General features: G+C 35.9%; 1 protein-coding gene across 1 annotated transcript in view; it reads left to right on the forward strand.

Annotated features, from left to right (window-relative positions):
* Positions 1 to 12,464, forward strand: part of MRPL1 (mitochondrial ribosomal protein L1) — a 72,048-nt gene that overhangs the window by 31,759 nt on the left and 27,825 nt on the right. Inside the window, exon 6 of the mRNA XM_010845895.1 lies at positions 1,995 to 2,106. Coding sequence (XP_010844197.1) covers positions 1,995 to 2,106 — 112 coding nt within the window. The remainder of the gene's footprint in view (positions 1 to 1,994; positions 2,107 to 12,464) is intronic.

Below are 12,464 nucleotides of genomic sequence, written 5' to 3' on the forward strand. Positions count from 1 at the left end.
AGATGGGGAAACAGTGGAAACAGTGTCAGACTTTATTTTTTTGGGCTCCCAAATCACTGCAGATGGTGATTGCAGCCATGAAATTAAAAGACGCTTACTCCTTGGAAGAAAAGTTATGGCCAACCTAGATAGCATATTGAAAAGCAGAGATACTACTTTGCCAACAAAGGTCTGTCTAGTCAAGGCTATGGTTTTTCCAGTGGTCATATATGGATGTGAGAGTTCGACTGTGAAGAAAGCTGAGCACTGAAGAATTGATGCTTTTGAACTGTGGTGTTGGAGAAGACTCTTGAGAGTCCCTTGAACTGCAAGGAGATCCAACCAGTCCATTCTGAAGGAGATAAGCCCTGGGATTTCTTTGGAAGGACTGATGCTAAAGCTGAAACTCCAGTACTTTGGCCACCTCATGCGAAGAGTTGACTTATTGGAAAAGACTCTGATGCTGGGAGGGATTGGGGGCAGGAGGAGAAGGGGATGACAGAGGATGAAATGGCTGGTTGGCATCACCGACTCTATGGATGTGAGTTTGAGTCAACTCCGGAAGATGGTGATGGACAGGGAGGCCTGGCGTGCTGCGATTCTTAGGTCGCAAAGAGTCGGACACGACTGAGTGACTGAACTGAACTGAAGCCCTCAACTTCCTTGCCTAGAATGTGTGGTCAATATTAGTACTTGCCTTGTAGGGTTGTTGTATACACTTGGTGAACTAAACCATGTAACGTGTTTAGCACGTTACAAGTATTCGAAGTATACTTAGTACATTACAAGTATTGTAAGAATACTTGTCACATGCCAAGGATTCTTTTTATGTAAATTATTATTGTTCAGGGCTTCCCACGTAGCTCAGTCGGTAAAGCATCTGCCTGTAATGTAGGAGACCTGAGTTTAATTCCTGGGTTGGGAAGTTCCCCTGGAGAAGGAAATGACAACCCACTCCAGTATTTTTGCCTGGAGAATCCCATGCACAGAAGAGCCTGGCAGACTACAGTTCATGAGATCACAAGAGTCAGAGACAACTTAGTGCTATCTTTCTTTCTATTATTGTTCAGGGGAGCATAGTATGCCATTTAGGGAGTAAAGAATTTGTATAAAGAAAAAATAGTTAGTAACAGGAAAATAAAATTCCAGAATCATGCTTAATTTTGCTAGAGTTCAAGTTTTTATAGTTTAATGTGTAACCCCAAACTAAGGCTTTGAATGACATATTGTGGTAAGATTTTATGCAAAGAGAATCATTGGTAAGATAATTGTTGCCCAGGCAGTATTACTCTAAACAGTTGCTTCAATTTTAAGTCAGCTAAATTTTTAAATGGAGTATACTGTAGAAGTAAAGTAATTATTCTGAGTACCTGCCTGAGTTAATTTAAAATGTCTTCTAAAAACTGAAATTATTCTCTTTACTCTTAGAATGGAATTAGACTACGCATAATAAACTATAAGTAAACTTGTCTTTGACCATCCCACTCCTCCTTTATTTTTTGGAGGCAAAAGGAATTTTCGTTTCAGTTGTCTTGGTGCTCCAAATTTAGGAAAGCGATGTGGTTGCTAATGATTTGGCAGCTAGTGATTATTAATTTTACATGTGATCTTGCAAAAATTTCAGCATTTTTTTTCAGTTTTGATGGACATACAAATTCAACTTTTTTGGGACTGTATGAACCACGTACACATCAGTGCAGTGTTCTAGCTTGTAGAACCAACATGAGTAATCAACACTTTTGATTAACATAACCCCAAGGAAGAATTAAACCTGTTAAATGTTTGTTTATAATGGATGTGGCTATTTTTTAAAAGCAAACATTAGAAAATGTTTTGCTTCTGAAGATTTTCCTAATTGGTAAATATGTTCATATGATCCTTGTGTTTAAAGAAAGGAATTGTGCTTAATATGTATTTTCTAAATTGTAAAAAATGATTACTACATTAGACCTTATTTTTAGAAAAATAAAGCCTTTTCTGTAATCTAAGGTTATCTTTTCCCTTCTGATTTTCAGATTTTGGATGATGAAATTCAAGCAGATTTTTATATAGCTGTTCCAGAAATAATGCCCGAGCTTAATCCATTAAGGAAGAAACTGAAAACAAGATTTCCTAAGTTTAATCGAAGTAAGGGAGAGTTCTTTTACTACTTCAGTATTCTGTCGACAACTTTCTAATATATATGTTTAATTAGAAAACAAAATTGCTAATATATGTGTAGAGTAAATACTATGCTCTGGTATTTCAGTTTTGTGTTACACAAGAACGTGTAGAATTTTTTTCCTTTGGCATTAATATTGGTGATTTAATGTAATTTGAAAACCTAGTTGCTTTATAACACCAGATCTTTAAATTTAGGCCATATTCTTGTTTTAAATTAGTGGAACACATTACCCACTAGGTATATTATCATCATACTATCTTATGTCTCTTTATCAAAACAACACGTATGCTCGTTTATGTTAGCTTTCATCATCTGTATATGCTGGCTTTCTGTGTATGGTTCTGCAGTTATTTTCCCTGAGAAACTTTCCCCTTGTGAATATTTGCCCCTTACGAAATTTAGTAAGAAAAGTACGGGTGCTCCATAAATAGCCTTGTTATAAAGTATGAAGTATTATATGATAAATTCACAAGATGCAGTAGATGTTCATTAGAGGAGGAATTTATACGTAGATGGGGAAATCAGAGAAGGCATCTTAAAAGGGGTGACGTTTAAACTGTACGTTGAATAATTTGATGAGCAGACTAAGAGGGATATTTTAAGTAGAATCTGTTAATCATAGACACTGAAGTAAGTCAGAAATTACAGACTACATTGAAGAAATATCAGTTAGTTTTCTTTGGCGGTAGTGAATGGTACCCCTACTTTGAAATGAAAAAGAATATGTTAGAAAGGTAGATTGATGCTGTATTGAGCAGAATCTTGAATAAGATCCTCAGAAATTTGGACCTTGATTCTGTATTCAGCAGGACTCTCTTAGAAGTTTTTTTAAGTTGGGGGATTCTTTAGAGCTTTAATCTAGCAAGAGTTTGTAAAATGTACTGGCATGAAATCATGCAAGGAGACCAGTTCAGATGCAGTTGCCAGAGATTAATAAAGGTGAGGCTTAAAGTCTTCATAATGAGTCTGGAGTAAAGAGGACAGATGTCAAAGATAATAGGACTTTGCACTATGTAGTTAGCAATGGACATGTTGAGAGAAAGAAAGGAAAGAGTCAAATGATGCTGAGATTTTTCAGCCTGGGGATCTCTTCTAATAAGTTGATATCATTAATGCAAATGGGGAGTAGGTTTGGGAGGAAAGAGTACATTCACTAGCAGACATAGTTCCTTTTAGGTGGTGCTGAATATCTGCTGTAGATAGATGTTTTTTCAAATAAAATTTTATAAGGTAAAAGAGCAGATATTTTAAAATTATTTTACTAGATCTTCAAATTTTAACTCTAGTTGAGCTAAAAAAAATCCTGCTAAAATTCTTCATACATGATAGCCACTAATGCTCATCTGAGTTAAAGACCATGTTCTGTACTGTAAGCAAATTCAAATGGACTCTTCAGTTCTTTTGTTATATTGGAGTTTTGTTTATTTTTAATAGCCTGCAATGAATAACACATCCTTGTGAGATATTGGACGGAGGTTTGGTGCTTGTTAGTAGGAATTTCCATTATAGTAGTGTTTGTTTTCATGGAATCACACTGCATTCTTTCCTAAATAAGACCTGAAATTGAACATTATTTTAAAAATTAAACCAGAATTGCAGTTGAATTTGAGGATAAGTCTCTTAAGTTTTTTCCTAATTGAATTCAAGCTCAATAAAGCCAAATAATACTAAATATAGTCAATTAAAAGTAAAACTGAATACCGAGTTTATCTGTATTCAGCTCACTCATTGCTTTGCACGGTTAACTGGTTTTTCATGGAAATTAATTTTGTCACCTTTGCGAACTTTATCCATTCTTTGAATAATTTTTGGTCTCAGTTTCCTTTAGTGTTGAGGTTTTTTAATTGCCATTTTCATCACAAAATTTGGGATAATTAGTTTTAGTCTGAAAGGTTTTCAAAGAACATTTCTTCATCACAAATAAGAACAGTTTCCCCTGAAAATGTTTATTTTTATTAGTGGGCTTTACTTTATTTCTGCTTTCATAATGAATCATAGCTTCTGTATACTATGGTCAAGTTACCTAGGTATGTCCCCTACCTCTATTTGCTTACCAAAGCATCTTGGAAAAACAGACAGACCTTTCACCTTCCCCAGCTTTTTCTTCTCACCCCCACACGATCTGTTCAACAGCACTGGCAAAACATTTGTGTTCTTTAAACATGAAGACAAACGATTAACCTGTCAAAAATGTTAAAACAGAGTACACCAGATGTGCATTAGAACAAATGAAGCTTGTTTTATGCATTTTTAGAGCTTATTCAGATTCTTGTTTAGGAACATTTGATTCCCCTTACATCCAACAAAAGATGTAAGGGTAAAGTAGGAATTACGTTTTGAGCAATGGATGGAATTAAAAAACAAACAAACAAGCCCCTGCAGCTGAGCTCATTAGTTTCCCATTTTGTCTTACATTTTGTCTTTGTAATGGGAGTGGGTGTAACTAACTTGGCTGGACTGAATGTGCACATTTTGCAGCATGTTTAATGCTGCAGTTTTGTTTTATTTTAATTGCTTACGTAACTATAAGCAAGTTCTCTTTTTTTTCCAATGCACATTTGGCATATTTTCTTAGTATTTCTTTTTTATCTCATTAAAAAAAAGACATTTAAAACTTGCTTTTCAAAATTTCTTTGGAAGAAATTGGGTTTCATTTTCCTTGTCAACTAGCTTCCCCCCAGTTCCCTGCCACAATGTAAACTCTAACATTTTTTCATATCTAACATAGATATATACATTTTATTGATATTTTAAAAGTTTTCTTTATTCCTAATGTTACTAACATTTACTAAACAGAAAATACTAGTGTGAAAATATCTTGACTTATAAAGCATACTAAGTTGTTGGCAGGTAAGGGACATGATTAGAAAATCGGACCCATTACTGTGTGTTCCTCTTAACACATAGCTCTTAGAACTGAGCATCAGTGTTGCAGTTGGGAGTCTTGTCAAAAGGATATTCCAGCAGGCTTGTCTATAGAGTATTCACATCTACTGAGTAGGGCACTGCTTTCTGTAAGGAAGTTGCTTTTGTATTGTATTTGAGAGTAATGGATGTAAAATGATTGAAATCTAATGTCAGTTATTTTTAGCTCATAGATCAACATGCTGTACTTAAGAGTATTGCTTGCATTATTGAAACAATTAGAATTCTTTGGTCATATGAAGAAAAATGATAAAGCAAATGGAATTTTTGCAGGGTAACAAATTTGAAATTTTTCTAAATTTCCCTCTCTCGTGTACTAATAATTTAAAACTATTTATGTGTGAAAGATTCCAGTGATGATTAGGTATGATTATCTGCTATAGATGAATTAGTGATGTATTACAACTGGTGCTATTGATCTTCTTTATTTCCCTTACTCCAGCCATAGTTGCTTCCTTGCTGTTACTCATACACACCAAGTTTTCTCCCTTCTCAGGTCTTTGGATTCATTGTCCTATCTGTCTGTAATGCTTTTTACTAATTTGTCTGGCTCACATTCTTATTCAAGTATCACCTAGATGGAGAGACCTTCTGTGACCATTCTATTTAAATATTAATCTCCACTTCCCATTACCACTAGATTTCTCATTATCGTATTTTTACCTTCTTTCTTTTAAGGCTTATCAATCTTGGCATCTTACATTTTTAATTTGTGGGTGTGTGTTCAATTTCTTCCATTAGCATAAGGGCGTTTTTGGTTTTGTCCACTAGTATAGTCTCATGACCTAGAATAGCATCTGGCACATAGTAGGTACTCAACAAACATATCATATGTGTCAAGCCTTGAATGTGATGGCTATGAACAAGAGAAAGTCCATACGGGTACAGAGTGAATAGTTTTGTTTTCTGCACTAGACAAGCTGACTTACTAAGCATTTATTTTTAATTTAATTAACTCAGATTTCTCTAGTTAAAGAAATAGACCAAAACAAAGCACATAACCTCAAAACCTTTATTTGTTTCCACTGTCCTTTATAGCAGTGATCTTACTTCTTTCTGTTGTCTCATACCAAGTTTCTCAGGCATGTCTCTTTAGTGATTGGCTGTCTCTATTTCCTTTCCAATTGTTATTCTTCCTTACATACTTTTCTCTCATAACTCAGCTCAAATGTTGCTCTCACTACTAATCTCTGTTCTTTCTTTTGTCACATTTAAAGGTCTCTTTTTAATTTTCTCTTTTTCTTGATACTAATTTTTACACTGTACAATATATATATATTTTATTTTATTTTATTTTTAAACTTTACAATATTGTATTGGTTTTGCCAAATATCGAAATGAATCTGCCACAGGTATATATGTGTTCCCCATCCTGAACCCTCCTCCCTCCTCCCTCCCCATACCATCCCTCTGGGTCGTCCCAGTGCACCAGCCCCAAGCATCCAGTATAGTGCATCAAACCTGGACTGGCGACTCGTTTCATATATGATATTATATGTATTTCAATGCCATTCTCCCATGTCATCCCACCCTCTCCCTCTCCCACAGAGTCCAAAAGACTGTTCTATACATCAGTGTCTCTTTTGCTGTCTCGTATACAGGGTTATTGTTACCATCTTTCTAAATTACATATATATGCATTAGTATACTGTATTGGTGTTTTTCTTTCTGGCTTACTTCACTCTGAATAATAGGCTCCAGTTTCATCCACCTCATTAGTACTGGTTCAAATGTATTCTTTTTAATGGCTGAGTAATACTCCATTGTGTATATGCACCACAGCTTTCTTATCCATTCATCTGCTGATGGGCATCTAGGTTGCTTCCATGTCCTGGCTATTATAAACAGTGCTGCGATGAACATTGGGGTACACGTGTCTCTTTTCCTCAGTGTGTATGCCCAGCAGTGGGATTGCTGGATCATAAGGCAGTTCTGTTTCCAGTTTTTTAAGGAATCTCCACACTGTTCTCCATAGTGGCTGTACTAGTTTGCATTCCCACCAACATACACTGTACAATCTTAACACTTTTTTTTCCTAACTACTCCTCCTTTGTCTTCCCTGCCTCCTTACATTCTACTTTCTTTATCCCTGTCATATTCCCTGGTGAAGAAGAGAGAAGGTACATTAGTATGAAATACCTATATGTTAGTATAGATTATGTTCATTATGAAAATTAAATAGAATTAGGAGAAGAGAAAGGAAAAGAAAGAGGAGAAAAGTAGACAAATGTAAAAGCACAGAGAAAAAAGAAAATAGAGAAAGAGGAGGCTATAACTACATAATCTCAAAACCCTAAAAATAGTGGGAAAGATTTAATCTTGGGCTATATTGAAAAGCAGAATTAAAGGGTGCCTAGCATAGACCTCCTTCTGTCTTGGCTTTATCTCTCACTGTGACTTTGAAAAAATTTTTGAACATTTTTGTGCCTTTGTTTTTCATCTCCAAAATGGATTTCATGATAACATGTCCCCATGGTGTTTTTATTATAATGTGCAAGAGCTCAGCACAGGCTAAGTACATGATGCATATGACCCTCTGTTACTATTGACTCCCTATAATTCCTAAACTAGCTATGCATGTTCCACAATTACTTTTTTCTTTTTTTAAAAAAGTTTTTCCTAATTATTTTAGAAGTCATTCTTTTTCATGGCTTCATATATCGTTTCTACCTTTATAGCTCATTTATTGAATCAGCATATATTTATTGGGTGTCTACTGTGTGCCAGGCAGTACACTTAGTGCTGAAGATTAAAAGATGAATAGATAGTTCCCAGCTTTAAGGAGATGAAAATTGACAGGTGAGAGATAGTAACAAACTGCTGCTCTAAGATGCAGGAAGTGTGCTAGTAGAAAATGTACAAAGTGCTTAGAGGAATGAGGAACACCTTGTAGAATCAGATTATATAAAGAAGGTAGCAGTGAAGTTGAGACTTTAACCATATATAGGCATTTTCTTTCCTGACATTCATGGGGAGAACATTCCAGGTGGAAGAAATGGCCTGTTCTAACGCACAAAAGTGTGAGTCAGCCAGTTGTGTTCAGAAAATTATAACTAGCTTTCTATCGTTTGTTACGTAACATGCTATCAGATAGGTCAGTGGGGTTAGCAGTGATAAGCAGTGGGCCAGATCATGGAGGACTTTGTGTGCCATACTATGGAGATTAGATTTTTATCCTCTGTGAAGGTAGGTGCTGTTGAAATCTATTGCTCAGAGGAGTGAAATATGATTTGCTTGTTAGAATGACTCTATATGGGAGCTTTGTAAGTGATAGGGTGGTGATGTGAAGATAATGAAATTTTAAGAACAGAGAACAGTGAGGTAGCGAATGCAGCGGGCTAGGGGGAAGAGGAATAAGGGCAGAATCTGAGCAGTAACAGTGACGACGACGAAGAAGGCTGTTGTGGAATAGTGAGGAGGTGAAATTAACAGGAGTTACTAATTAGGTGTGGAAGGTAAGGGAGAGAGGAGTCTTGAATGAGTCCCTAATGTCCTCCTTGAGTAGTCCAGTGAGTATGATTTTAAAGATAGATACAGAGGAGATGAAGCAGGTTTGGGCAGGACAATAACATCGTGATGAGATAGGAAGGATGGAGGTGGGCACAAATCTGTTGTTTTCTGGAAGAAAATGTTAAGATGAAGTAGGCTGTGATAAATAAATGTGCACATTGTAATCTCTAGAACAAGTAAAAACATACACAAAAAGAGGTACAGCTTAAAACTAAATAAAGGAATAAAAATGATATACTAAATTTTTTTCTTGAAAACAAAAGAAAGCAGTGTAGAACAGAGAAACAAATGAGATGAGACAAATAGAAGATGTGTATCAAAATAGAGACCTAAATCAAGCCGTATCATTAGTCACGTTAATTGGAAATTGAATAAACATTTCAACCAAGAGGCAGAAATTATAAGACGATGAAAAAACAATCCAATTATATTCTGTCTACAGGAGACACACTTCATATTCATACACACAAAGAAGCTGAAAGGAAAATGAAGAGTAAAAATATACCATAAAAACATTAACCATTAGAGAACTGAGTTGGCTATTTTAATACCAGACAAAATGAACTTTTAAGACAAGGAGTTTACTAGAGAAAAAGATGGATATTCTGTAACAATAACAGGACATGCTCAGCTACAGAGAGAGCCACAAAATACATGAAGCACACACTGACAGAATTGAAAAGAGAAATAAGCTAAACAAGTACAGTTGGAGATTTTAATGTTCTTCTCTTAGTAACTGATAGAACATATATATATAGAAAATCAGGAAGTACATAAAAGATTTGAACAGTACTGTCAACCAACTTGACCTTATTGTAGCTGTACTTAATAAGTGTTTGGTGTACACTTTTCAAGAGTACGTGGAACATTCAGGTTTAGACCATTTGCTGGGTTTTAACACAAGTCTTAATAAATTTAAAAGGCTTGCAATCATACAGAGTTTGATTTCTGGTAATAACAGTTAAGTCAGAAATCAGAAACTGAAAGAAATGCAAGAAATCTCTTTGCTACCCTATGGACTGCAGTACACTAGGCTTCCTTGTCCTTCTCCATCTCCCAGAGTTTGCCCATATTCAGGTGCATTGTAGTCGATGATGCCGTCCAACCAGCTCATTCTGCTACCAATAATATTGGTTATTAGGGAAATGCAAATTCACATCAACATGTTTTCGTTAAAAAGGGAGAGAGAGAGAGGAAAATAATATGTAAGTTCAAAGGAAGGAGGTTTTCTTTGTGATTGTTTTAGGATGGAACTGGTTTAAAAAACTCAAGTATATTAATACATTATTATCTCTGGTCTGTCGCTTTTTTCCAGTTTGTTATTTCTACGTATTGAGTATTCCATCAACACCTTCACTATAGTATTTTTTTTTTTTTATAGTATGTTTTAATACGGAACTCTTCCTTCTTAAGCCCTGTCCTTTCCCACTTCATTATCATTACAACAGCACTGTGATATCAGACTCAGAATGATGAAGTCATTAATTTGTTCATTCTTTCAGCAAACATTTTTCATGTTGTACTCCTTATTAATTACCTACCTGCATTTGGGTGGAGATACTAAGTAGGTGGTTGGAGAGCCTGAGGGAACTTGTGGCCAGAAATATAAATTTGGCAGTTATCAGTGGGTAAATGTTTAAAGCAGTATGTTTAAAGAGATCACTTAAAGGCTGTCCATGGGTGGAAAAAGAGAGGTCATGTGACTGAACCCTCAGGTAGTCCACCTTTTAGAAATCGGCCAAGTAAGGGTAGCTCAGCCAACAGGAATAGAATGACTAACCAGTGAGAATAGAGTTTCAGAGGCCAAGTCATGACTCAGTAGGAAGAGGGGAGACATATTCTGTGAACTACTGTTGACGGGTCAAGTCAGAGGAACACAGGATTATTCTCAGTGGAGTATTAGGGATGTAACTTGATGGAGGTAGGTCTGAGAGAAAGTGGAAGGAAAGAAAGCCGAGACAGAAAGGATGGGCAACTTTTTTGGAAAACTTAGCGTTCTTCAGAAAGTATTAGATGGTTATTGAAAGGCAGTATTTTGCTTTAAGATGGAACATTTTATAGCAAGTTTGTCAGCTGCTGCTGATGATCTGGGAAAGCAGAGGAAGCTGACGGTGTAGAGAGAGAGAGGGGTGGTGTCGCTGTATTGGTGAGGAGGTATGGGATCCAGTGCTTAGATGAAGAGCATTGGCCTTCATAAGAACACAGACAGTTCATCCATATGATAGGGAGGAAAGCAGGTTTGTAGGTATAGATTCAGGTCAGTCAGCAGGTAATTTTTTTTTTTTAACGTATAACTCCTCTTTTTTGGATTTCATTCTTAGCTAGGTCACCACAGAGCATAGATAGAGTTACGTATGTATGCTAAACAGTAGGTTCTCATTAGTTGTCTATTTTATACGTAGTAGTGTGTATATATATATACATCAGTCTCAATCTCCCCATTCGTCCCACCCCATCCCCCTTCCCTCCTTGGTATCCATACATTTGTTCTTTATGTCTGTGTCTCTATTTCTGCTTTGTAGATAAGTTCATCTGTACCATTTTTATACACTCCACATATGTACATTAATATATATAAACCGGATAAGCAACAAGGTCCTAGTATATAGTGTGATAAACCATAATGGAAAAGAATGTGAAAAATACTGTGTGTGTGTATATAGATAACTGAATCACTTGGCTGTATAGCAGTAATTAACACAGTGCTATAATTCAACTGTTACTTCAATAAAAAATGAATTTTAAAAAGTTTAAGGTAAAACTAAAAATATATGTATATATATTTTTATATATTAAATTTGAGTTAAAATGTTTATGATCAAAGGTTAGGAGGGTATAATGTATGTTTGGAGTCTCCTGCATGATCCTTTGAAAATTCTTGGTTTTTACCTTGATTCCTTTTTTCTCCTTTGTTTATTCAACTGCATCTTTTTCTCTACCTTAATGGAGGACAAAGTAGCATTAGAATCCAGTAAACTTTCAATTTTTATCTCTTTCTTCATGCCAGCTTCTGTAACCATTGGTTTAGTAATGAGCTGCCTCCAGATTGTATCACTCAGTGAGATATTATTTCTACTGCTAGCTCTTGCTGCTTTTCTAGTTCCTTCCTTATGGTAAGGCAGGTCAGATGAATTTCATGTAAAGGTAAGTACAATGTTCTTCAAAGATTTCAAGACTCCCCTGTTTCAGCTTTTATCTTGTGTTACTCTATAGGTTTTAATTTGCCATCAATGTTTCTAAAGTTTGATAAGCATCATCATTGTATACACTTATTTATTGTTTATTACTGTGGAACAATAATATCACAGATTTAGTGCCTTAAAACAACGCACATTTCCTGTATCAGCGTCTGTGTATCAGGAATGTGTGTGCAGCTGAGCTGCGTTTTCTGCTTCAGTGTCTCAGAACTCCAGTCGCGGGGTATCAGCTGGAGCCATGGTTTTGTCTGAGGCTTGACTGAGGAAGATTTGCTTCCAGATTCATATGGCTTTTTGGCAGAATCCAGTTCCTTGCAGGTTTCTGGACTGAGGGTCTCAGTTTCTTGGCTCATGGCTCTCTCCATATGCCCCCGACAACATTGGATCTTGCTTCTTCAGAGCCAGTAGGGAGAGAGACTCCTTCAAGATAGCATTGCATTTTTATGTCATGTAATCAGTTATGCATAATCATCATGTCTCTTGCCTAGAAGCATGTTGCAGGTCTCATCCACACTCAAGTGGGAGGGTATCACACAAGGGCATGAACACCAGGATATGGGTCACCATAAAGTCTGTTTGCCACAAATCATTTTTTATATCTTAACTTGGATTGAATGTTTCTCTTATTTAGTAATTTTTGCTACTTGTATAGATATAGTGATAACTTTGGATTTCTTGTTTTTCTAACC

Source organism: Bison bison, unplaced genomic scaffold, assembly GCF_000754665.1.
Source record: "Bison bison bison isolate TAMUID 2011002044 unplaced genomic scaffold, Bison_UMD1.0 scf7180017864228, whole genome shotgun sequence".
NCBI lineage: Eukaryota > Metazoa > Chordata > Mammalia > Artiodactyla > Bovidae > Bison > Bison bison.